Here is a 27515-nt window from a genome sequence, read left to right as displayed (position 1 = left end):
TAAAAATAAATTAAAAAATAATAAATCACCATGACATCTCTTAACTGCTATGACTGTGGCATAAGTAAAATGCCCCCAAATCACACACTGGGAGGACACTGAGACTAGACAGTCAGGAAGAACTTCACAAAATGACATACTGAACAGAATCTCACTCATCTGAAAAGGAGGGAAGTGGCTTTCCTGGCAGCATGAGATACGCAGGTTTGCCAAGCTCAATACCTATCACCTATTGAGTCATTCATTCATGTAGTCATCCAATCATGCCTTTATGCATTATTCATGCGCTCCCCAGGCCTCTGCTGTGTGCCAGGCTCCACATGGAGCCCTGGACATGTTATATTGAATGTAGCCCAGTGGGGACAGATGAAAACGTGGCGGATGTCAGGCTATCCAGTTTCACTTATATCCTGATGTCACTAGGGATCCAGCCAAGGATTTCTAAGCTGCCAATGACATGATCACAACTTCTATTGAGTAAAATAGTTCTGGCCAAAAACAAAATATGAAAATGGAGGATTAGAAAGGCCGGTGAGTGATAGCCCAGACATGAAGACACTGACTGCCACAGTGGAGAAACAGGATGGTAAGACCCGACCAGGGCAAGGGCAGTGGGCACAGAGGCAAGTATAAGGATTTGCACACTGCCTGGGGACAACGAACAGAGTTCCGAGAGAGATGGGCAGGTAGAGAGCGTCCGAGCCTCAGTTTCCTGATTTGGATCAGCGGGAAAAGTGTGAGTCTGTGACTCACTTGAAGGGCCTCGGAGGAGGTAAGTTTGAGCAGGAAAGTGAAAGACAAGCTGGGGGCATACCATGTTTGAGAAACTTCTGGGTCACTCACGCAAGACGTCCAGTGGGCCCTCGTGAAGTTCAGGACAGAGGCAGCTGCTAGAGAAAGGGATCTGAATGTTGTGTGCAGAGAAGGACAGGTGAAACAACTGAAGTAGAAAAGAAGCAGAAACAGGCAGAATCTTACCAAAGCCCATCAGAGACCTATGGAGGATGACGACCTTGGGAAAAGAGATAAGCGACAGAATAGGAGAACTGGGACAGGCTGCTAGGTGAAGTTAATGAGGCAAGAGAGAGAGTCCAGAAAGAGGGCTGGTAAGTAGCAAACAGCAGTGAAACACAAGCCTTTCTACACTCCTTTCACCACCACCCCACCACAAAATTTGTTTGTCCCATTTGCAGGCACATCCTTTAACATCTTTTCCAGCTTGCCTGAATACTGATCTGTGGCTACAGTAATTGTAATAGTTGAGTTCAAGACCCCATGAACACCAGTGCTGGTGAGACACCCGATGTGACTGGGCTCAAAGGAACCCCAAGTGGTGAACATGAGAAACCCTGTCAAGTGTATCTGACTTGTCCTCATGGATGACCAAGGCATTTTCTAAATTATAAGTCAAAGTCATTTGCTTAACAGCATTTCCAGAAAAATCTGAACTACAGAAATGCTGTGTTTCCAAGAAACAGTCATGGTTTCTTTGGCTTCCTGTCTTTGGATAACCAACTGCAGTTTTTTGGAAGGGGTAAGGTACAACCCAAATCAGGCTAGTGCCCCCAAGAACATCAGCTGACAATCTCACAGCAGTCTGGTCAGCACTTAAGTCCGAAGAAAAAGCATCTTATTTCCGTTAAACATCTATTTTTCCAAGCCTTAGCATAGATATTTTTCCTTTTATAAAAGTAACATAGGGGACGCCTGGGTGGCTCAGTTGGTTAAGCAGCTGCCTTCAGCTCGGGTCATGATCCCAGCATCTTAGGATCGAGTCCCACATCGGGCTCCTTGCTCGGCAGGGAGCCTGCTTCTCCCTCTGCCTCGGTCTGCCAGTGCTCACTCTCTCTCTCTCTGACAAATAAATAAATAAAATCTTTAAAAAAAATAAAAAATTAAAAAATAAAAGTAACATAGGATGTTCCAAGTTCAGTTTGTGCCTTATTTTATTTCATTTAAAATAAATATATGCAGATAGAAAAATATAAAAGAGCAAAAACATAACAAGTCAGGCCCAGTTTGAGCTTGAGTAATTAAACCAAACTCTTGTCGTCTTGTGTTATGCCCTGTGGAGATCATCTCATCCCTGGTTTTCCTTTGACTGACGCTAAAGCTCTTTTCTCAAATTAGATCCATAGAGAATAAGAGCCCTAAAGAGGCACGATGACCTACAGGCTATCAGGAAACGTCTGCTGAATCAGTGATTCTTCACTTTAAAACTAGTAAGTGCTGGGGGAGTGAAGAGATAATGTCTAGAGCTGATCATCAAGGAAATGTAGCATAAGCATGTCGTTAAAGTTAGGGTGGTAACCAGTAAAAGAGCTAAATATGGAAACTGTTAAAAGTGGGCTGGTTGCTGGGGAGGGTGGGGAAGGCTGGGGCAGGAGGCTGTGCTTTTCATTATAAGACATTCTGTACTTTGCAATTTTTTAACCAGTGGCATTTTTATTTGGATAGTACGAAAGCGAGAAAAAGCACTGAAATGTTACTATTGCATGTGCGCTTACTTCATCCTGCGTGATATAGATTTTTGAACTTGCAATCACAAAGCGGAAAGATAGAGATTTTCTTTTATTTTAATAAATAGTCTTTAATAGAAAGACTGAGACCCAGGTAAGTTAAATACACTACCTAAGGCCACAAATAGTACAGCTAAAGCAAGAATCCAGCCACTCTAGCAGGTCTGTATTTTAGCCACAGACTTCCAAGCTGCCACTTTGGATGAATTTCCCAAAACAGGAAATGGATTTATTCCTATTCAGGAAGTTTTTAGGCTATATTACAGGTCCTCCTGGACAATTACTCTATCACAGCTCAGCCTTATTAGACATCATAAATGTTACAGAGAAGGGGCACCTGGGTGGCTCAGCTGGTTAAGCATCTGCCTTTGGTTCAGGTCATGATCTCAAGGTCCTGGTATTGAGCCCTGCATCCTGCTCAGCGGGGAGTCTGCTTCTCCCTCTCCCATCACCCTCCCCCTACTCGTGCTCTCTCTTGCTCAAATAAATAAATAAAATCTTAAATAAATAAATAAAATAATATTGAGAAGAAGGAAAGTACCAGAGGCTGGGATATGGAATTGGTTTCCAAAAAGTCAGCATATGGGGGAAGGAGGAACACTGACACCTGGTATGATCATCTCTAAGTAGCCAAAGTCTATCAATCTGCTACAGCTGTCCTATTGAAGTATCACGAACTGGGTGGCTAAAGCAACAGAAATTTCTCGTCTCCCAGCCATAGAGACCAGAAGTCCAAAAGCAAGGTGTGGGAAGTGGCTCCCATTGAGGGCTATGTCCTAAGGCTCTCCCAATGGATAGGAGACACGCAACTTCTCCCTGCGACCCTTCACACGGTCTTTCTGTGGCTAGCTGCCTGTCCAAATTTCCCTTCTTCTAAGAATTTTGTAATTATTATGGGCTCACCCTACTCCAGTATGACCTCTTAACTAATTACATCTGCAACAATTCAGTTTTCAAATAAGTTCCTCTTCTGAGGTACAGGGAGGGGAGAGGGTTAGGACTTCAACATATGAATTGGTGGGGAGGAGGGGACATAATTCAACCCATAACACTAGGAGAAAACCAAATCCTTGAAGCTTTCCCCAAACATTTACAGAGTTTTCTAAAGACTTTTTTCTTCTAGGAATATAGCCCATTAAAAGTTAAACTCAACTGGAAAACAAAATTTAATGGTTAGAAATTCATTTTACATTATCTAGTTTTGAACCTCCACTAAATAAAATAGAGAATGCTAACCATAATATTACGGCCTCTAAGTGACTGCATACTCTAGGATGCTTTGGGATCAAAGGAAGTAATGATAATTTAATTATAAATAAATATGCATATGTTTATCCACACACACACCGAATGTTATAAATGTAACAGATGTTATCCAGTGAAGTCATTGCCCAACAATGTAAAAGCATTCATCCTATAACTACATTAGAAGATTCAACCCTCAGGTGGATACGTCACATTTTAGGGGGTCTTGTCAATTATAACCATACAGCTGAATGAAGTCGGAGCGCCTTAACCTGGGGAGACACACATAAAAATTTAAAATCCAATTTACTTTTTCATTTGACCATGATATTTACCTTTTGCTTTTCACCCAGAAAGAAGAACAAAGACAAAAGGTTTCCTTTTTATTCCCAGTCAAATCTTCTAACTACAGGTCTTTGCAGCAAGGGCACATCACAGAAAACTTAAAAGGGGAAAAATTTCCTTTTATTCAGTCTGTCTAATCAATAGTTCTCCTAAAATAAGTAACTGTTTATTAGCTTAAAGAGCTTTTGCAAACCTATCTAACTTGGGAGAACTCTTCAGGTTAATTTTGAAAAGAAGTGCTGGCAGAAAACTCAGAGAGAGTAGGAAATATTTCTCATTAGAGTAAATTATAAAGCTGATAATTTTCCAAATACACCTACTCTGCACTCTTCGTTTGTTTTTGCTAACTCATTCATTCATTCACTCACTTTTCACTGAGTCACTCAACAATTATTGACAAATCCTAACCTAAAAGTGGGTCACTTTTCTCAAATTTGTAATATTACTGTTTAGAATTGGAAGGCACTGTTTAAAATAAAAGCAATATTATACATTAGACTTGGTCCTGAATACTCACTAAACACCTATGTAATCAAAAATGAGATAATGAGCAAAAAATATGTCAATACTTGTAATGAAAGCATAAAATAAAATGAATTATGCTTTGTCATAAAAAATTATTTGTCCTAGGGAACCTGTGTGGCTCAGTGGGTTAAAGCCTCTGTCTTCGGCTCAGGTCATGATCCCAGGGTCCTGGGTTCGAGTTCCGCATCGGGCTCTCTGCTCAACAGGGAGCCTGCTTCCTCCTATCTCTCTGCCTGCCTCTCTGCCTACTTGTGATCTCTGTCTGTCAAATAAATAAATAAAATTAAAAAAAAAAATTCTTTGTCCTTGGGCACCTGGGTGGCTCAGTGGGTTAAGCCTCTGCCTTTGGCTCAGGTCATGATCTCAGGATCCTGGGATCGAGCCCCACATCAGGCTCTGTGCTCAGTGGGGAGCCTGCTTCCCACTCTTTCTCTGCCTGCCTCTCTGCCTACTTGTGATCTCTCTCTCTGTGTCAAATAAATAAATAAAATCTTAAAAAGAAAAAAAAATTCTTTCTCCTTATCTTAAATCTTTTTTCAGACACTTCCTCCTCCTCCTTCTACTTGCCCTGACGGAAGCCTGGCGTTCCCTTGAAAATACCACTTCCTTTGTAACTCTTTCCAGTTCTGCACCATTTCTTTGACTTCTGTCCACCTTCAAAGGCAAAGAAGAAAAACCAGCAAACTCCTCGTTCCCTATTGTCCCTTCTCTATACTTGAGCCCCTAAGATCTCTCAATGAACTCTGCCCCTTAAGCTCTTCGGAGGTGTGGCCAGTCACACTCATGACACCCTTCCCGGAGAATGTGCTTAGAACCCCCGCTAAGTGAGCTCCTGGCCACGTGCCCTTTCCTGGACACGGCTCTCTGGGCAAAGAAGAGCTCCCTGACCCAGGTCACACCAAATAGAGTCCCCCTCTGTCAGGAATTTGGAATTGCAACACTCTCCGCACAAAATGCGAAATGATGTGAAAAAACAGCATGGCCCAGGAGACACCTACATCCATATTCATTCATTCATCCTCTGAACACTTACTAATTGCCTGCGGCTAGCCAAGTACTGAGGTCCTATATGGCACAGGGTTTTTAAGAGGTAAGATGTAGAAGAATTTAGCTAAAGCGCTGCCTTTACCTGGAAAGTTAGAAAAGTAGGTTGAGGCTAAAACTGTAGTAGGTTCAGATGGCAGACCAAAGACTTGGGTTTTATGTTGCAGTTACAATGAAAAAGAAGCTGGTATTACAAAATGTTTCTGAACTGGTTCGTAAAGAGAAGCCCTCTGCTTTCCCATCACTTGCCTTTTATGACTCATCCCTTGAACGTAACCAAAATGGACTGAAGTACAATTCCAACCCACCTTTTTCATTACTAGGATTGAACTATCTCTCATACCGTGGTTCTCCTGATTCAGTGCAAGGCAAACTCCAATGGAAGCAGAGAGAAGAACATGGCCTCTCTATGGGGCTCCTGGCCCAGTGGATCAGGATCAGAAGCATCGGGAGGGGGGGGTGCTTCGTTATTAAGCTTCTATCTCTGTAATCTGCTATAATGCTTGGAACACTGGAGATCCTCAGTCAACATGTGCGGACCCAAACCCAGTAAGAAATATGCATCGTTTGAACTTGGAGATGCAACTGGGGGGGAATGAGTTAAAAAAAAAAATCACTCAGGATTTCTGAACGAATACCTTGCTGGGTGTGGTGAGTAAGTCTGGGAAATGCGCTTTCTTTGGCATAAAGAGGGGGCTGGAGGAAAAAGGTGGAAGGAGAGCCAAATACTTTCAAAGAACAACACTATGTCCTAAGGACAGAGTGATTTAACGGTATGCAACACACCTGTGCTTGCCCAACGGCACCGTGATTAAGAAATACTGTTATCGCCTTCCAAAGGAAGTTTTCTGAAACATTAAATATGATAACCTCCTGGTGGATTTTTCCACAGCAATTGCAGCAACCACTTCTAATCATGCTGCTAAAAAGATAAGGCAGGCTGGGGTCTGAAAGGGAGGACACAGGCTGTCCGTGAAGAAATGCTGTCCCCAAATGTAATCTATCAACACACAATCTATCCGAGTCAAAAACTTCCCTTTTTAAAATTTTTGCCCCCCTAACTCCTAGGTCTCTGACAACTAGAATTATAAAGATTTGGGCAATCAGGGTCCAATTTTTTGTGCAAACCAGCTATTTAACTTCAAACCCTACACTGTTTTAGGTAGTCAAAATACCGATTTTTCTAAGGCGATTTAAAAAAAAAATCCTGTTTACAAGATTCTAGAACACCTTAACAATCAAAGATTTAATCTGAATTTTAATGCCGCTGCCAAAGAAGAACAACGAAAAAACTGGAGTTGTTTTGTCATCTTTATACATACATGTGATCGGAAGCACATGAAAGAACTTTTTCGTTTTAAAAAAGATTTCATGTACTTATTTGAGAGAGAGAGAGGGAAAGAGCAGGAGCAGGGGGAGGGGCAGAATGAAGGAGAAGCAGGTTCCCCGCTGAGCAGGGAAAGGGTAGGGGGACTCAATCCCAGGACCCTGAGATGAAGACCTGACCTGAAGGCAGACCCTTAACCGAATGAACCACCAAGGCGCCCCTCAAAGAACTTTGTAACTGTGACTTGCTTACAGTGTCTTTCTCGGTGACAAATACATCCCTCAACTGATTTTTAATACAGGTCAAGCATGATGAAAAAAGAAAAAAAAAAACTTTTTAAGATGTAGAAAGAAAAAAATCCTGCAGCTGGGTTTAGTTGTGACAGTAAGATCCAGGAAATGAAATCTTCTTCCCATGTATCTCCTTTTCCCTTTGTGGATCAAACTGGAAGAATGAGCCAACAGCTGGTGGATTTAGTATGAAAGAAGGGTAACTTCACCACCAATCAGTAAGAAGCTGGAGAGACTTCAAGAAGCCCCTTAGACCATTCAATGTCCCAAAGCCGGATACAACTACTGACTTCCAATGGAATGCTGGAAATTTTGGACAAGGGGATCTTGCTCTGCCTGAACTCTCCCCACGGCTCTCAGACGCCCCGCCCCAGCCCAAGTTAATTCATAGTGGAAGAAACTTCTCAGTCCTTCCCATAGAAAGCTCAAAGGGTAAACCCCTTTTTTTAAACCAACTGGAGGTCCTCTGCAAAGCCGTGGGTTAAAGAAAGCTATTGGTTGGTTCATCCATTCAACTGGTATTTACTGAGTGCGGCCGTGAGTTCCATGCACTCCTCTGAGCACTGGGAATATAGCTGTGAACAGGGGAGACAGACAAAAAACCAATAAACAACATACAGTATAGCATATGTGTGTGTGTATATATACATATGCATATATATACACACATATAGATATGTATATAAACATGTACTTTGAGGTGCCAGAAAGAAAGCAGGGTAAAAATAAAAGGGGTGGTTGTTAATAACAATTAGTTTTAATTAACAGTTAGTTTTGTAGCTACAACATCAAGATGTCCAATCTTCAATTCTCAGATGATAACTACTTCACATCATGCTGGTAATAGTATTAGTTTTTATGAGTAATTCAGTCCATGCTAATTCTGGATTTATGGCCATCTCATTCCTTGCCCTTTGCCCTCATTTCTTAGGGGCTGCTTCCAACTCTGGTCCTTCTAAAATTGGGGATGAGGCACAGTCTTTGGAGAAGGAACCACACCCGCATTCTGCTGCTCTTTTCTTCTGAGAAGGGCCTGAGAAAGGCCACAGCCACACCTCCAGAGCAGCTCCTTGGTTTACCTTCATCTTTACAAAACCCTTTTCAATGATCGACCTGCCAATCAGTCTCTCTCTGCTGACTCACGGTTTTGTCACTGGTTGGCTGCAAGTCCACCATTTTGAAAGCCATGTACATAAGGAGGCGAGTTCTAGCATGTAGAAACACAGGATGCCCTGTTAAATTGGACCTGCAGGTAAGCAACAAATGTTTTTGAGCCTATGTATGTCCCATGCAATATTCGGGACATATTTATACTTGGAAAAATGCTCTGTATCCAGTAACTGTGCTTCACCCAGAAACCCTGCATATGAAGACTTTGGGAACTAGATTAATGATCTCAGAAGTATGCATCTCAAGTTCTGGCTCACACAAAAAATAGAGAAATTGCTCCAAAGTAACAGTACTATGGCGAGGCTAACATGCATGAGAGCAAAATTCAGCAGTGCCATATGTATGTCTCGCAGCAACCTCGAACCACCTTCGCCAGCACCTAGCCCTTTCAGCACTGACTCACACACCTAGAGAGAAATCTCTGAACACTTAGTAAAAGACAGATGGTCTCATTAGACATTTGACAAAGAGAAAAAATTGTGCTAGGTCTCAATTACTATTTGCTCACTCCCTAAACTCGCTGCCAAATTTTTATGAACTGTATTCCAAAGCCTCCCATGGGAGGTGTAATTTTTTTTTTCCCCTCCCTAGGGCTGCTTTAACAAAGTGCCACCAACTGGGCGGCCTACAGCACAGAAGCAGTCTCTCCCAGCTCTGAAGTCAAAGTGTTGGCAGGGTTGGTTCCTCCTGTGACGGCGAGTCTGTTCCAGGCCGCCTCCAACTTCTGATGGTTTTCTGGCAATCCTTAAGAGTTTCTTGGCTTTAGATGCCTGACTGCAGTCTCTGCCTTCAGGTTCCTATGGTATTATCTGTGTGATGTCTGTGTCCAAACTTCCCTTTTTCTAAGGACAGGAGTCATACTGGGCGCTCACCCTGTTCCACTGTGACTCCATCTTGACCAACCATATCCGCACTGACCCTATTTCTAGACGCCACATTCTGAGGTCTGAGGGGGATGCACTTCGGTGTATGAATTTGGAAGGAACACAGGCAACCTATGAAGGGGGTAAATCTGTAAAAGTGTCAGAAAGACTGGTGAGGGAAGCCAAAACCCAACAAAACACATCTGTACATGAAAACGAACAGGCAGGGTGTGGGAAGTGGGAGGCTCCCAGGGCCCGAGTCCTGCCACAAGAATCTGTCCATCACACGCCGGGGGAAGGGGCTGGTGAGCGGACAGAGAAAAGCTGCTGGCATGGCAAGGATACTGTCTTCACACAGCCTGGAAGCAGGCAGTGGTAGACAAGAATGACTTCTTCCGGGTCCAGTTCAGGCCCTGGTTCTGCAGCCCACCGTCCCCACTTTAAGGATCCCTCCCTCACTCTACAGATAACTCCGGCTGTCTGTAACACCCCCCTGGCATAACTGTTGTATGTGTTTCCTGCCGGACATTCTGTCACTACAACTGTATCAGGGAACCTTCTGATTGTCCCAAAGTGTATTTTGAATGCACGTTTTACATTAGATGCACACAAATAGATGAGTATGAACACATCTAAAAAAATAAACTAGCTGATTAAAAAATAAATAAATAAATAAACTAGCTGAGAATGGAATTTTACAAATCAGTGTCTGATATTCCTTCTTTAAAAAGTTTCTTCTTGGGGTGCCTGGGTGGCTCAGTCGGTTAAGCGTCTGCCTTTGTCCAGGTCATGATCTCAGGGTGCCAGGATCGAGCGTCAGGCTCCCTGCTCTGCGGAGAGTCTGCTTCTCCCTCCCCTTCTGTCTGCCACTCCCTGGCTCATGCTTACTCGCTCTCTCTTTCATAAATAAATAACATCTTTAAAAAAAAAAAAAAAAGATTTCTTCTTTCAGATCATTCTTCCAGGCTTTATGGGCCTTTCCTTTTTTTATTTTTTTAAAGATTTTATTTATTTATTTGACAGACAGAGATCACAAGCAGGCAGAGAGGCAGGTTGAGAGAGAGAGGGGGAAGCAGGCTCCCCACTGAGCAGAGAGCCCGATGCGGGGCTCGATTCCAAGACCCTGAGATCATGACCAGGGCCAAAGGCAGAGGCTCCAACCCACTGAGCGACCCAGGCACCCCAGGTCTTTTCAAAGAATACACAACTTAAGTGAGTTCTTGGAGCAGTTATAAAGTTATATTGATTATTTTTCCCTGATATAGATTGATACACATACCATACCAGGAACACAAGGTCTCCTGTTACTTCATTATTATTGAGGCAAACTGGTGGAGAGTACATTTTCTGGCAAAATGAGAAATAATGATTCTGATATGAGTTATAACTCAAAATAAAATGTGCCCATATAAAAAATTTTTAAGTTTTTAAAATATTTGAAAATTAGTAAATCCATTACAAAATTCTACTTTCCAAGTTTTAAGGGGAAGGATCACCTTTGTTACCTTACGCCCTCTTTCAACTGGGAATTAAAATAATAAAGGCCTATGGCCTGAAGACACTCCTGAGCAGCTGTGGACCCAATACCATGTATGTTATTGTATAGTCAGCAAGTTTCACCAGCCAAAGCTGTCTGTTTCTTACTTTTCCCCAAATCCTGCCATGTTAGAGCCATGGCTAATGACCAACATAATTGCCATAATTGGGCCAATTCTCTTCGATTCTCCGAAGTTCTAAGACAGAAAAGACTTGATTGATCCCTTCTCTTAGAATCACAGAGTCTAGTGGGGAAAGACAAACAGACAAACATACCTTAAAGACAGTCCACACACTTTGAACTCTTTGTGTACTGAGTTCTGTACTCACTCTTCTAGTTCCCACATCAGTCCTATAAATAAAGTACTATTGTCATCCTGCTGTGATCCATGAGAAAATGGAGTTCTAGGCAGGTAAGGCTATTGCCAAGGTCACACGGCTAGTTGGTCCACTTTGTTCACGCCCAGTCCTTATCTAAAAAGGTCAACAGGATCGAAGATGAGAAACACTACACTCCCCTTCGACTCAATTAATCTAACTTGTGCATCATCGACTTACAGGAACTGCAATCAACTAATAGGAATGGCAAAACTCTCTACTGACCACACATTAAAAGAAATTAAAAGGCAGGCACAGGTAGCCAAAGCTCTGCTTCGCAAAGTTTCCCAGGGCAGTATACAGCATCTTAATCGTGCCTGGACTAGCCTTTATGAGAGATTTGGGATGGAAGTCTGTCCAGATCTGAGCACAGTCAGTCCACCTTCCACTACGTTTCCTCTGAACACTTTTAAATTAGGCCACGTGGTCCAGCTGGAGCCCGTTCGCATGCATCTCCTCTGCAGTCCGGTCCACACCTGGGAGGCTGCTGGCAGGGAGTGCCTGCAGTTCTCGGCCTGGGGGCATCTTTTGGGCAGGGGGTACTCGTGACCTCAGGGGGATGCCCAACAGAAGCACCAGAGAGGTATGCCCCCAGCAGTAGCCCTTAACAAAAGGATGAGTGGAGAGTGGGTAAGTTTTACCTGTTTCGTCCCACCTCAGGGGGAAATACGCTAAGCTCCAGAGTGAGCAAGTGGCCCACTGTGGGGCCATGATGGCCTTGATGGGCTCATTCCCTTTACTCTCTCCTGTCCCCACTCTACCACCAGTGCTTCCTGGGATGGTATCCCAAATAAACATCTTACCCTGAGATCCTCATCTCAGTCCCTGCCTCTAGGGGAATACAAAAATGGAGCAAATCTCAAAATAGATGAAACTATTAGATTATGCACAACACACTGAAAAGCAAAGCAGAGGGAAAGGAACTTGGAGACATCCGAGTCCATCCTGGTGGGAAAAAAATCTTCAAAAAACTATTAATACGCTCAGAGAGATCAGCAAAGACATGGCATCCACAAAACAAGAGGGTGCTATTAAAAAAAATGAGCAATGAGAATAAGAAAATGTTCCTGGAACTCAGTGATATGACAGATGAAATGTTAAAAAAAAAAATCAATACAAGAGTTGCAGATAAAAATCTAGTGATTCTCCATGAAAAAGAACAAAATAAACAGAGAAGGACAACTGGAGAAACAGCAAGAAGACAGCAACAAAAATCAGCTTATTTTTAGCATAGTATCAATACAGAGGGTCCAACACCAACCAAAAGAATTTCCATGCACAGAGAGCAAAGACGAGGGAGGAGAACTGTCAAAGAAATAAAACAAGAAAATGTTGCAGAAATGAAGTGTAAGAGTATTCAGACCACAGGTCCCAGTCTACTCATTAAATGGCACCTTTAATGTCATAGTTACCTTTTTTATGACACCCTGGGGTCCGAAGAGATACTTTCCAATTCAGTGTTTTTAAGTAGTTAAATCCAAACAATGTACTACATCTTCGTGTCCTAAAAACGTAGCACCTGCTGGGCATTATACAACTCCCCAAAAGCTGGAATCCTACCGGATGCTGCCACCCTCATTTCCTATTCCACACTACTTTTTATTTTGTGTGACACTTGTTTTTGTTTGTTTTGAAATCACAGCACCTGTAAAAAACCAGTTTTGCAAAGATACTGATATCATAAAAGGAATGCAGCAATCTCCTATTGAGTCTCCAGTTAATGATTTGCCTAGTGTCCAACAGATGTTGCTGTTTTCCCCCAAATTTCAAAAGATTCCATGGCCCCCTTGTGAGTTCACTGGGGCACCCTATGCCATATTGGCGCACAGTTTGGGAACCATAGTTTTAGCCTATCTGTGCCCATCAAGGGCTTAGAAAATTGATGAACAAAAACTCCACACCAAGGCCAATCACTAGATGCAACTCAGAATATCAGTGATAAGAAGAATTTAAAATTTCCAGCAAGAAAAAGGAGGCCACACGTAAAAGAAAGAGAATGAGACATTTAGGTGCAGAAAGGCTTCTCACAGAAACTCTGAAAATTGCTGAGGGAAAATGCTCATTCAGACTTTTCACACCCAGAGTGTAAGTCCAGTGAGAGACCAGATTAAAGATACTTTCACCTATTTACCTCCCACACATTCTTTCTCAGGAAGCTACTGGTGAATGTGCTCCAGCAAAACTAGGGAGTAAACCACAAGTGAAGGGGACAGAGGCTCCATGAAAACAGAGGAGAAAGCTCAGGACAGCCTGAGCAAGATGGCCATGCACCAGACCAAGGGAGAAGGAGTCCGTCGACAGAGCAGGAAAATCAGCAGAATGGGGGTATGATTTGCCATGTAAGAGTGTTTGAAGAAGAGTTATTCTTAGAAATTTGATAAATCTAGTACTGCTTTTGGGGAAAAAAAAATTAGATAGGTATACGAAAATGAAGCAAATGGGAAAAAAAAAAGAAGCTGTTAGGAACTGCAAGAAACTTGATCAAAACTATCCCGTGGCCGGAAAATGGAACAATGTTGACATGATGACAATTTTATAAAAATAGAATGATTTAGTCAATAATGGCTGACACTGAGAAATGAAGTAGCAGGACATAGGCATATTATATTTGGAATATTAGAATATACATTTAAATATGTATATTAGAATTATAAATATATTCTAATATTCCAAATTATTATATGCCTACAGTGCTATTAGAATATATATTTTAATAAAAATTACTAAATTATTAAGTAAAACATGTATTCTAACATTCTGGGGGACAATAGAGAAGGTGCTGGGCAAGGGTGACCAAAGGAATGCTATATTATATTTATATTATATCATATATTATTATATATATTATATAGCATTACATTATCTTGATTTAGACAAATTCTAAACAAGAAGTAAAGAACAGAGGATAGTACGTGGATACTGCAAGCAAAAAAGAAAAATCATTAACCTTGATTTTTTACCGCAGATGAAAAGCTTTCAGATGAAAGTATCTGAAATGCAGGGTCCCAAATAGCCAAGTAATTACCTATATTTTAAGCTTCACTTTGCTTATGTAACCCCACTGTACAAGTCACCTCTTCTGTAAGCCATTCCTTTGCACACCAGGTATCCTTAGTAGCTTCTGATACTCCCTAAATTCCACTACAGTATTTACATAACTTATAAATTATTATTATAGAAATAGTTGTAATTTATATAAATGTGATTTATTACTCCACACCTGTCTCCCTCTGGAATGTTCGATTTCAGAAGAGGAATTTCATCTCATCCCCCTGCAGATTTTGACTTCAATCGACTGACAAGGCACCACCTTTCAAACATTACAAGAAAAATTATTTTAATAACTAGTTGTGTAATTATTATACACATATGTTATCAATCCAACTGTCCTTCCTTTTTTCAGATTTTATCATTTCTGATTTGAGGAATGTGCCTTAACACTGCTGGAGGCCCAGATGGAAGCTCAGTTCTTGCAGACAGAATTCACAACTACTCCAATCATTCATTAGGGGCCCTCCCCATCTGAAACCACTTTACATCATCTGCCTACGTTTTTTTTTTTTTAACTTACACTGACACTGTACATTCAGACCTCAATATTTATTAGAACCAACTTGCAATTCAAAATCTCAGTAGATAATATTTTTCTTTCCTTCTACCAAAACCAAACCTGAGATGTGTGAGTTCCTTTGTTGTCCCTTCCTGTGGGATGGATTTACTTTTCACTTGTCCCTGTATTGAAGGGATAGCCCCTGACATCCCTATCTAAGCAGGTATCCTATTAAGACACGCCCGTCTTAAACATTATCTTTTCTTTTTCAAGGGCACATGAACAGTGATCTGTCTTCCACTGGGTTGTCTCTTGGATTCTATGAAATACAGTATTAAATGAAAAAATAAAAAACCAAAACATAATGCTGGCTTAGTAACAGTTATGTAAATATTTCACATTTTTAACAAAAGAAATATTTGGGTTTTTTTTGGCTAATTAAGATCTCCATGTTCCTATAAGCCCTAGAAATTTTTCAAAGAATTCTGAATTTTGCTGTGTAGGTTAAATCTGTTACTTGCCCACTTTCCCTTTACAAAACACTTTTCTGTACGTTCCTGCAGATCAGCATTTTAAGACAAAGTTCGCATTTGCCCACCAGAAACCACAGCAGCCTACACTGTGATTTGGCTGATGGAAAACATCTGATGCTGCTAAAAATCATCAATGAAATAGACCCTTGTGGGATCCTAATTCACCTCTACAAGTCCAACTCTCCCAGGCCATCAGTTGCATCCTTTGGTTCCCAAACATGGCAAATCCCAAAGTCTCCTTTGTGTCCCCTAAAAGACTTTGTATCACGTATGCTTGACCCCCTCATTTCCCTTCTGTGCTTGGATTCTCTATCTGCAAACCGTACTTAGCTAAGCATGCGACATGACGTATTTTAGTTAGTAAATATTTAGTGCTTACTATGTTCCAGGCAACGAGCTAACCACTTTCCATCCGTAATCGCTCTCCTCCTAACAATGAACCTACTGATTAAGAAATTGAGGCTTGTAAGTAGGTCACTCGCTCAAACTCATACAGCTAGGCAAGAGGCAGAACAAGAATGTAAGCCCAGTTTGAGCAAATCCAAGGCCCATCCTCTAAACCACGGCATTATACTGCCGTGAGGAGGAAACCGCAAGGCAAAGAAACAAGAGCAAGCCCAAGAACAGGGTCTACCGACATGGTAACACTCGGCAACCGGTCATCAAATTTGAGATGGAGCTTCCCATATTTATCAACGAGCTACAAACGATGCTTCCAATCACAGGAAGGGGAAGTAGTTTTAAAAAGCACTGAGCCGGGGCGCCTGGGTGGCTCAGTGGGTTAAAGCCTCTGCCTTCGGCTCAGGTCATGATCCCAGGGTCCTGGGATCGAGCCCCGAATCGGGCTCTCTGCTCAGCAGGGAGCCTGCTTCCCCCTCTCTCTCTGCCTACTTGTGATCTCTGTCTGTCAAATAAATAAATAAAATTAAAAAAAAAAAAAGGCACTGAGCCATGGGATGGGTCATCATCTTCATTTCCGCAATAATCACTACTGAGCGTGAACTTTCCCTTCTTGTCTGTCCCACTTCGGGAGCGGGCCTCATCTGCATGGGTCTGTTAGGACACTACTTCGTGGTGTTACATATTTTCTCTGGAGTCGCATTCTGCAGGCCGGAGCTAAAGGCAAGTGATTATTATAGACCAAAGCCAGTGAAGTGGGTAATGAGGTCTGGTATATAAAACATTTGGTATAAATACGGGGGAAATTCTGGCTTTTCTTTAACATTAACTGCTTTGAAATGCATCATTTGCAATAGAATTCTTAGTAGGCCACTAGCTGCCGGAGAATAATTTCCCTTCACCAAACAGACCACTGGTAGCTTCAGCTAGATGCCTTTCACAAACGTGGAGCTGTGTGCAGTGAGTTATTTTTAATACACACTCCATGGGGTGAGTGCTACAATGCACCACGGAACGTGAAAAGCATTTCCCTCCACGGCAGAAGTATGAAACTGAAGGACAGTCCTGATCCGCTTCACATAAGGAATATGGTCTGAATTTTCAGGCTGATACATCAGCTTTAAAAAAAAAAAAAAAGACAATTAAAATATCTAAGCAGTTTTCATCTCCCTAGGTGCAAAGTGTTCTTACCTATTCAGACTTGTAGGTCCCTGAGCCACAGGGGGGCAGAGGAAAGGTGGTTATAAATACAACATTAAAAGGATAATTACATTTTCCAATAACTTTTAAAAATCATGTCTGGCTCCTCTTTTGCCTTTCAAGACTGGTCTGTGTTAAGTAAGTGCTTCCCAGGCTATAAAGTGGCTTCTGTATTCTTCGCTACAGCCCCGGATAGAGTTTTCATTATCGATGCTGAAAGTGTATCACTACCACAGTCCAACGGCACTGAGTACTGGAGGATGGGAGTCATCAGAAGAGGTCACCAGGTCCCCAAAGTACTTTCCCTCTGCCCTTCCCTCCTTCCCTCCTTCCTTTCTGTCCTTCCTTCCCCTTCTCCCTCCCTTACTCCCCCACTGACTCTCTCCTTCCTTTCCTCCTCCCTTCTGTCCTCTATTGTTTTCCTTCCCAAGACATTTTACAATCAGCCTAATCCATTGCCGCGTACTATGCCACACAGGCTGGGGTAAAAAAAATCACACCCTTTCTATGATGAATCTCAAGAAATTCACCATCAGCCTCAAATGCCCCACCTCCTCAGTAACCGTCAACTCCCCAGAATCAGAGGTCATTGCCTGACACCTGTCAGACTTCCTTTCGTCCACTGTACAACGTCTCGACACGATGTCTCGAGCAGTAGTTAGAGCCTGGCGGGTGTGAGAGAATCCGATGTCCAGCTCCCCCATTTACAATGTAACCTTGAACCAGTCACCTCATCTCCAACTTCCATCTTCCTCCTCTACAAAAACGGGGGGTCATTCCCCCAGTCCAATCATCCACAGAGGGTTGACCTGGTGGCAAAATCATAATGTGCGGGAAGCCACTTTTACAAACCTAAGCCCCGTGGCGGAGGGGGCTCCTTCCTAAGGACAAGTCAGGGTCGAGCGTCTGAACCCCGGGCTGCTGGCTGGGCCCGTGAGGCTGGGTCACCTCAAGAGAGCCTCGCCTACCTTGCACTTCTTGAAATGTGAAACTCAGCATGACATTTCCCTGCTTCGCACACTTCACCCTGAGAAGGAAATCTAACTCTGTAACAAGGCCTAGAAGCCGCGGTTCTCCGGTCTTTTTTTTTCCCATTCTTGCCCTTTAGCAAGGCCAGAAGGCCACACTCCCCCCACCTACCCACACGGAGCTACAGCTGAGAGCCAAGCTCTTTGTCGGGCTGCCTTGAGACCTGCGCCTTCCACAGCCCTGTCCAAGAATGGGCCGGATGCCCTTCCGAGGCTCGCACAGCATCCCATGACGCCCGTGACGTAGCACTTTCCACTGCATCCTGGAGCTGCCTCTTGGGGTTTATCTGCGTCGGTCACTGTGATATTGTCTGTCACGGGCAAGCTCTAGGGGTCTATGGCACAGAGAGGACACTCAGTAAGTTACCTGTTAGGCAAATGAGTGAATGAATGAATGAGGAACTCCTCTGCCACGTGACAGGACAGGACTGTTTACCGTGGTGGAGGACATTCCTGAAGAGCTACCTGGGAACTCTCTACCATTACCATTTCAGCAAACCAGACGTAATATGCAGAAAAATGCCCCCTTCCGCCACCCCCAAGATGCACACCTCCTAGGCTCCAGATCCCAACCATAGGTTACCTTGCCTGGCAAAGAGGAAGGCTGCAAAGTGAATTAAGGTTGCTAATCAGGTAAGTTATAGTTTAAAATATATATATTTTTAAGATTTTATTTATTTGACAGAGAGCGATCACAAGTAGGCAGAGAGGCAGGCAGAGAGCCATGGGGGAGAAGCAGGCCCCCTGCTGAGCAGAGCGCCCTATACGGGACTCAATCCCAGGACCCTGAGATCATGACCTGAGCTGAAGGCAGAGGATTAACCCACGGAGCCACCCAGGCACCCTAAAATATATTTTAAGAAGGGAAATTATCCGGACCATCTAGGTATGACTGACGTAATCACAAGTCCTTAAAAATGCAAGAAGGAGGCAGAATAAAGGTTGAAGTGGTATTTTTTTTAAGATTTTATTTATATATTTGAAGAAAGAGAGAACAAGTGGTGGGGAGGGGTGGGGGTGGAGAGAGAGAGGAGAGAAGCAGACTCCCTGCTGGGCAGGAAGCCCCAATGTGGGGCTCGATCCCAGGACCCGGAGATTGTGCCTGAACTGAAGGCAGATGTTTAACTGACTGAGCCACCCAGGCACCCTGGTTGGAGTGTTTTGATGTGGGAAAGACTCAAGTTGCCACCACAGGCTTAAAATGTAAGGGAGTCATGAGTCAACGCATCTGAGTGGTCTCTAGAAGCTTGTGGAAAAAGCAAGGGGACAGATTCTCTCTTAGGGGCTCCAGAAAGGAATACAGCGCTGTGGACACCTTGAAGTTAGCTCAGTGAGATCTGCATCAGACTTCTGACTTTAGAAAACTGTAAAATAATAAATTTGTGTTTTAATTTACTAAGGTTTTGGGTAATTTGTTAGAGCAGCAATAGAAAATGAATATACTAGACAAGAAAGGATAAGACCTGAATTGGACAAATCCTGGGACCTCTCAGAGCTTCACTCTCCTAATCAACAAACGGGGGATATGCGTCCCTAATCTGCTTCTCGCATAAGGCTGTTCATGAGGCTTCAAAGCGATAAGGTCTGTGTTTGGATCTCAGCATTGGAACTTATTCCCTGTGTTTTTTTAGCAAATAACTTCGATGATCTGTGCCTCAGTCTTCTCATCTGGAAATAGTTTTGGGTGACTGTGAGAATCCAATGATTTAGTCCACGTAAAGCATTTAGAACAGCATCTCGTGTGATGGAAGGAATATATAAATGTTAGCTTTTATTACATATGTAAAGAGTCTGCAAGATGGTAGGCACCACAGGGTCCTACAGAGGATACCGTCCGAGACCTCCAGGGGCTGCCTGCCTAAATCCACAGACAGTACTACTGACCCCTAGATATACTACGGTTTTTTTCTATACAAATATACCTATGGTAAGGTTTAATTTATGAAACAGGCAGTAAAAATAAGTTAGTTAGCACCAACAATAACCAATAAAATAGCACAATTATAACAATATACTGTCATAAAAGTTCTGTGACTGTGGCCTCTCTCTCTCTCAAAATATCTTACTGTCTTGTACTGGCCCTTCCCATGATGAGGGCAGATGATAAGAGGCCTAGGCGAGGAGGTGAAGCTGGGGGAGTGACACAGGCACTGTGACAGAGCATTAGGCTACAGTGACCTTCTGAGTATTTCTCAGAGTGGGGATTGCCTGCTTTCCAAGTTGCGGTGAACCTCGGGAAACTGAAACCATGGAAAAGCAAAACCCCGTATAAGGGGGACTACTGTATAGAGGGGCAAAGCAGAATCAGCATTCTTTTTCTTAAACATCTATTTATTTATTTGAGAGAGAGAGAGAGAGTGCACGAGCAGGAGGGGCAGAGGGAGAGGGAGAGAGAATCTGAAGCAGGCTCCTTCCTGAGCACAAAGCCTGACACAGGGCTCAAGGTCATGACCCTGAGATCACATTCTGAGCTGAAAACCAGGAGGTGAACGCTTAACTGACTGCACCAGCCAGGCGTCCCCAGAATCAGCGTTCTTATAGAATACTGGCTCATCAAGAGAGGGGAGGGTCAGGCGCCTGGGTGGCTCAGTGGGTTAAAGCCTCTGCCTTCGGCTCAAGTCATGATCCCAGAGTCCTGGGATCAAGCCCCATGTCTGAGTGGGGAGCCTGCTTCTCCTTCTCCCTCTGTCTGCCACTCCCCCTGCTTGTGCTCTGTCTCTCCCTCTCTTTCTCACTGTCAAATAAATAAATAAAATCTTTGGGGGAAAAAAAAGGGTGTTGGGTCTGAATTTACAGGATGTAAAGTGAAATAAGGTTTAATGATGGCTTCACTTAGCTCCCTAGCTTCCCAATGAAGAAAATCAAGGTCCAACAAGAAAAAGCATCTTGTGAAAAGAGTAACTGCTAGTTAAAATGTAAGAGCCCGAGTTTCAAGACTCTAAATTCCACAGTTCTTGGATATTCTTTAATAATCTGTACATCCCAGGGGCGCCGGGGTGGCTCAGTTCGTTAAGAGTCTGAAATCTGCTCAGGTTATGATCTGAATCCTGGGATCGAGCCCCAGGTTGGGGGGGATCCCTGCTCAGCCGGGAGCCTGCTTTTTCCTCTCCCTCCTCCAGCTCATGCTCTCTCTCTCAAAAAATAAGTACAATCTTTAAAAAAAAAAAAAAAAAAGATCCTGTACCTTAAGTAAACTAAGATCCTATAAAATACAAATTCTTGTCCAATCCTGAGATTTCATGCCAACCAAACCACTGCCTCTGCCTTGCACCCCATCTCCCTGCCCTGCCATCCCTACTTCTACCACTAAAGGAACTGACGGTGCAAGTGACATTTTAGATGATCTCAGCAGCCAGGCATTCCTGGGAGCAGTGCTGGGGGAGGAGCTTTGATGGACAGGGTTCCTGTCAACAAGAGTCTCTGACCTTCTCCTTTGAATTTCGACTTCTTCTGATCCAGCTCCCTAGGATACCTTCTGGACCCAGATAAGATTCTCTTCACCACCCACTCCCACCTTCCCTACCCCAGTATGAGTCTTCCAGAACATTCTGCACTCTCCAATCTGGACAAAGTTATGGAGAAACTAACTTTATTGTAGTTTCAGTTACAAAAATGTTGACAGATTCCAAATTACTGTTTTGCTATCAATGTAAGGGCAAAAAACCTCATCCCACCCCTGACTCAGAACTACCGGGATATTTATGCAGCTGTGCCCAGCTCCACTCCACAGGGGGCCATTCACTCTGTATTCTGTGTACCCGGTGTCCCCCCGCGGTATGGGGTTCCATATCTCCATGGCTGAATACAAGGTCCCTGCCCCTACTCCCCCAAATGGGAAATGAGTTCATAATCTAAAGACGTCTGGTCTTAACTTTGATGACTATCTGGTTAAACACCGACTTCACTGGCACAGTATATTCACACTGTATTTTCAGCTTGAATTACAACGTAATCTCCTCGCAAGCCAGGTGATCAATGACAAAGACCCTGCCTCTTTCCAAAATGGCCCTATTGTGGCAGCAGCTCCCTTTGGAGAGCCAGGCACTCGATGCCTTAAGGTTTTTAGACCCAATCCTCTTCCCTGTCCCTCCCTTTTGTGTAGCCCACACAATTGCTTCTCCTGCTCAAGGCTGTCTCGAGCATTTCAGCATATATGAGAAGTGGGGAAGAACATCCTGAGCCCAAGAACTGAAGAAACTTCAACGGAGTTAAGTACACCATCGAAGGAGAAGCTCGGAGGATCAGTTTCACCCGGAAGTTACAGGGATGAGCTCTGGAGTCTGACAGACCTGGAAGCTTCCTCCCGGTGTTACTTTAAAAACAACCCACTGTCTATCTATAATGTTGTTTCCTCATCAGTAAAAGGTAACAACAGTACTGGCCTCACAGAGTTACAGAAAGCGTAAGGAGCAAATGCAAGGAAAGCCTGGCACATAAAAATGCTCAAGAAATGTTAGCTGTTGCCATGATTCCCTTCCCACAGAGGAATGGTCTCCTAACATTACAGTTACATAATAATAATAATAATATAAAGTATACTAAAAATAAGAACTATAAACCCTAGCACAGTATGAGGAATGGACTATCCCTCGGGAGGGACAATTTCAGCTTCGTTTCATGTAATTATAACTAATCACAGCAGCCACTTGATACATGTTCTTTTTTTTTCTTTTACTCTCAGATTCTCTTCCATACAGCAGCCCTGTAAAGCAGGAATGTCCAGCCGAGTTTTCTTACTCCCATTTTTCCGGAGACACGAAAGCTCAACGAGGTTAAGATAACTCTGTGACAGACTGCAACTAGAACGCAGGCTTGGAAACTTGCGGTTCAGCTTTTCATTTCAGGGTGTTCCATTAGCAGTGGTGTTGATTCTCCACTAGAGGGCGCACGTCACGGAATGGGGTGTGTATTGGCTGCCGGCGGGCTCAAAAAACAAAAAACAAAAAAAACAAAACCAAAAAACCCCCACCAAATCCGCTCCAGAACAACAACAAAACAAAACAAAACAAAACAAAACAAAACAAAACAAAACAAGACCAGTCTAAGTTTAAAAACTTGCATTTTCCATATAAACATATCTTTAAAACATCTCCCTACGCCTCCCGTCCCAGCTGATGACATCTACAAAGCCACTCCTAGGTAGAAATTCAGCCATCGAGATTGCACCTCAGAATACAGGCAAGAAGGTATGTGATTTTAGAAAGCCCTTCCGGTGGTTCTGATATGCCCCTTCAGTTGGGAATCCATGTCTTAAGCTACAAAAGAGATGTGTGATCCTTGCTTCCATGGTATATGATCTCTCCTACTGCATTTAGAACCAACACTGGAACTCAGAACGAGAGACACTGTTTCAAGGGGGGCCTCTATTTGTTTCTCTAGATTGCGGTTGATCTCTGAAAACACAGGCTGGGGATAAGGGGTAAGACTGCTGCCCCAAGCCCAGGGGGTTCATGTCTAGGAGGCTCTCAGGCCTTCCCCCAGAGGTCCTGTCTGCAACACAGCACGACGTGTTGCAAGAATGTCACATGAGAGGCTTTTACAAAACTCACTCTTCAGTTGCTGCATCTGTAAAGTCACATAACTGATTCTTTTTCTTTATTTTCAACTGCAGGGAATCACCTTACCTTCCTCTTTTTGAGAGGTATTTTTATCTCTTTGCTAAGTCATTATTTATTAAATTGAAACCAAGGAAAAGAAAAGACATAATAGGGCAGTGCCTTGAAACAGAACTGACCTGCTTTTTGGCTCCTGGTCCTCTGATAGTTTATAGTAAACATTGCAAGCTAAGCAGGTGGCCCAGCGGTTTATACTCCAAACTACACTTGCCCCAGATCCCACCTGCCCCTTGTCACACAAACCAACACACACTTGAGTCACGAAAACTTTTTTCTGTTTACTTATGTTAATCATCAAGCCAAAGCAAATAGCCCTCCAGTTTCTGGATCCAGGGTAGCAATTAAATATGAAGACATCACAAATCCTCTAGATAAATAAAGGTGTGTGTGTGTTGGGGGGGGGGGGTGCCCTCTGTATTCCAAACAGGAGGCAGACACCATGTGTTGCATCAGCTGTCACATGTAACAAAGCTGGTTTCCCAACTCTGAACTTTTCTCAGTTTCACACACCAGCACCACATCTGGTAAGCAGGAAGTTGACCTAAGTCCTTAATTTAGGATTTAAATCAACCACCAGTTTACAAGATCTGAGTTGAAACACTCTTGTTTCCATGGCTATGGGTTCATTGATTTATTCACTCAGGACGCAAATCAACTCAAGGGAAATGAACCATAACTAAATAAAAGACCCCAGACAACTCCACCTACAGTGAGGGGAAGTTGAATAAATAGACAAAAATAATTACATGATATTTGTACTGACTAGAGGTTTGTACAAATTAAGTTATGGGCCAGGGAGGCAGATACCAAGTAAGAAATACAGATGAGGTGGGAAACGAGAGTGATTATCCACTTAATACCCTACTGCCTTTCTGCACATAATCGCAAAAGGCTACAAAACCACGGCTACTTATTCTCTCCACTTGAAAAATTAGGAGGCTATGCACCCAGGATCTCAAGAAAGTCCATTCTTAGAAGCCTCACACTCAGGGGAAACTGTTTACAAATGCAAAACTGTTTCCACCCCACTAGGGAAAAATCCCGGGAAAAGGCAGGCAGAAAAACTGCTTCAGCAACCCTCCACCCAGAGCAGCCTGGAATCCAGACTGACCGGCCAAACACCTGGCACCAAAAGGGAACTTCTGCGTAAAGCTGCAAAATACTTCCCAGCTCAGGGCACAACTCGCCAGCATAACCCCGGGTTCCAATCCGAGAGGAGGAAAGTCCAGAAGGATGATGGGCTAAATTTTAGCGTTCAAACAGTGCCACTTCTCTCTGTCTTCTTTAGGACTGAACCTTTTTAAACGGATTGCCCAGGCTTCTGAGGAGAACATGGTGCCCAAGCGGAAAACTAAGAGTTGCGATTATTCAGGGAGCCCTCACCGCAGCGCGGACGGCTGCCCTTCCTCTCCAGTGCCACTTCCCCGCCCCTACGCTACCCTCGGATTATCCGCGGGTAAAAATGACGCACGGTGCCCTAAGCATCTGACACTGCGCCTGCCACGTAGCTCAAGAAACCCTGCTCGCCGAGCCTCTGCACACACCCCTGCTGGGTCCAAGCCCGCAGCGACTCTAGGGTAGCGACAAGTTGCCCCCCAGGTGGGTTAAAGTTGTCCCAACTCCCCGCCACCGCCCCCCACGCCGGGCCCCCGCGTGGTGCCGGCACCTGGGTGAGCGTGAGGGTGCGATGGGAGGGTGAGGGGGTGTGTGCGCGGCCCGCGCGGCGTTAACCCCTTACCTTCCAGCAGCACCTCTTTGCCGGCGCGCTTGAGCGCCTGCACCGCCTCGTCGTGGGTGGCGTCCCGCAGGTCGGCCCCGTTCACGGACAGGATGGCGTCGCCCACGTACAGGGCTTGGGTCTGGTCCGCCGCCAGCCCCTTGAAGATCTTGCTGATGAGGATGGGCATCTTGTTCTCCTTACCCCCCTTGATGCTGATGCCCAGCCCGCCCAGCTCCTGCTTCAGCACCTTCACGCCGCGCTTCTGGTTGGAGATGGACTCGGGCACCTGCTCCGGCAGGTCGGTGAAGGCGGTGCGGACCCCAGCGGGCGAGTCCGGGGGCTGCGCGCCGCCGGCGCCCCTGCAGAAAGAGCCATTGGTGGCGGTGCCGATGCCGTTGTACGCCGCGGCGCCCTCCTCGCAGCTCAGAACCAGGGCGTCCTCGCTCAAGTTCACCAGAACTTTGTGCCAGCGATCCCGCACCAAAACTTCCAGCAGCCCGCTCCGCTGCGCCCGGCCGCCTCCCCCGCCGCTCGGCCCCGCCGCCGCCGCCGCCGCCGCTACCGCCATCTTTCCGGCATTCTTAAAATGCCATGTGATTGCCAAAGGGGGGAAAAGTGGGGAAGGGCTGCGGGGGAGGCCGCGGGCCCGGGGAGCGGGGAGCGCGCGCCCCGCAGGGAGGAGGCCGGGCGCGGGACGCCGCTCCGGGAGTTCGCACGCGCGCTCGCCGCGAGTTGGCAGCCGCAGCCCGGCCCTTTCCCCCTCGCCTGATCCTGGGCGGGGTGGAGCGACCTAAAAGAAGGACAGACAGACTCAGGGGAGGGGAGAAAAAAAAAAAGCAAGCCAGGCGCCAGTTGCAAAAGCCTAAACCGAGGGGAGCCGCGCCGCAGCTCCGCGCGGGGAGGGCGGGGAGGAGGAGGCACGCCCGCGGGGAGGGGCGGGGCCCGCGGCCCCGCGGCCGCTCACCTGTTCCAGCCGCCGCAGCCCCGGCGCTCCGGCTCCCTCGCCGCTCGCGGGCTCAGACCCCCGCCGCCGCGCTCCCGGGAGCCCACGGCGCGGCAGGGACGGCTTCCTCGCGCCCGCTGCCCTCCCAGCACGGCCCTCTCCTCTCGAGCTTTCCCTTCTCCGCCGGCGCCCACACCGCTCCCTTGCTGGGACCGCTCCTCCTGCCTGGGTCCCCTCCCTCGACGCCCCGACCCCTTCCCTTCCACTCCCCCCACCTCCCCGCTGGATTGTCCCTTAGTCCTAACCCCCAACTCTATCTATATCCCTCTCCTCACGCTGACTTCCTCCCACCGAGGCTTGGCTTCTCCTGCTGAGTTCTTACCTGTCTCTCCTTCGCGGGAGGACTGCCAGGTAGACTCAGACGGAGGCCCAGGGTTCTCTGAGAGTCAAGAGGGAAGGCTGTCCTGAGAACTCAGCGTGAAGCGTCAGCGTAACCCGAGTGCCCACCGGAAACTTCCTCTCTTTCAATGCAGGACATCTTTCGGCCCGATCTCTGGAGAGGTCCGCGCTGGTGGGGGTTTTCAGCAGGTCACTGTCTGTCCCAGGTCCCAGGAACTGATGCCTTTCAACACAGAATATGCTCAGTGGTTCTGACCTATCTTTTCCCCCACCAGTGCCATACCAAATGTTTCCTGGGACTTTCTCTTTTTTTCCCAAGATCCAATATAGGAAGTTCACCATTTAAGAACTCGGTGCCAATGGACTGTATCTGAAAAGTTCCTTCACTGGTTACTTATTGGGAGCTCAGGCTGCATTTTTTCCGGGAGAACAAGATGATAATTGTTGGTTACCTGACTAGGCCAATCCGGAAATGCCAACATAACCCGTGGCACAGCTGAACCTCCCAGAGTCCTCCTGGTACTTCAACGTCTTAGGTTCTCCCCCCACCATAGTTAGGTGTCATGGGCTTGCCCATTCCATAAAAACAAGAGAGTTTTAAGTCCTTCTTGAATCCCCCATTTCTTTACACCTTTCTCTCCTCTGTCCAAAATCAAAACAAAACTCTCAAATCTGCTCATTCCTAAAGTAAACCCCACCCAGCAAGGTGTCCAGAGGAAAGAAATCTTCTCAAACACATTCCCACTGACATGTATCACCACCGACATTACTGAACATACTCTAACCCTTCCAGAATGACCCACACTTTTTTTAAGATTTTATTTATTTATTTGACAGACAGAGATCACAAGAAGGCAGAGAGAGGGGGGGGAAGCAGTCTCCCTGC

General features: G+C 45.0%; 1 protein-coding gene across 1 annotated transcript in view; it reads right to left on the bottom strand.

The window, feature by feature from the left end:
• Positions 1-26052, bottom strand: part of SNTB1 (syntrophin beta 1) — a 229726-nt gene extending 203674 nt beyond the window's left edge. Inside the window, exon 1 of the mRNA XM_080802965.1 lies at positions 25306-26052. Coding sequence (XP_080659091.1) covers positions 25306-25855 — 550 coding nt within the window. The 5' untranslated portion in view covers positions 25856-26052. The remainder of the gene's footprint in view (positions 1-25305) is intronic.
• Between the last annotated feature and the right edge of the window lie 1463 nt (positions 26053-27515).

The sequence above is a fragment of the Martes martes genome, assembly GCF_963455335.1.
Source record: "Martes martes genome assembly, chromosome: 4".
Taxonomy (NCBI): Eukaryota; Metazoa; Chordata; class Mammalia; order Carnivora; family Mustelidae; genus Martes; species Martes martes.
The sequence above is the reverse complement of the archived record's forward strand: the minus strand, read 5'-3'. Positions and strand labels throughout refer to the sequence as shown.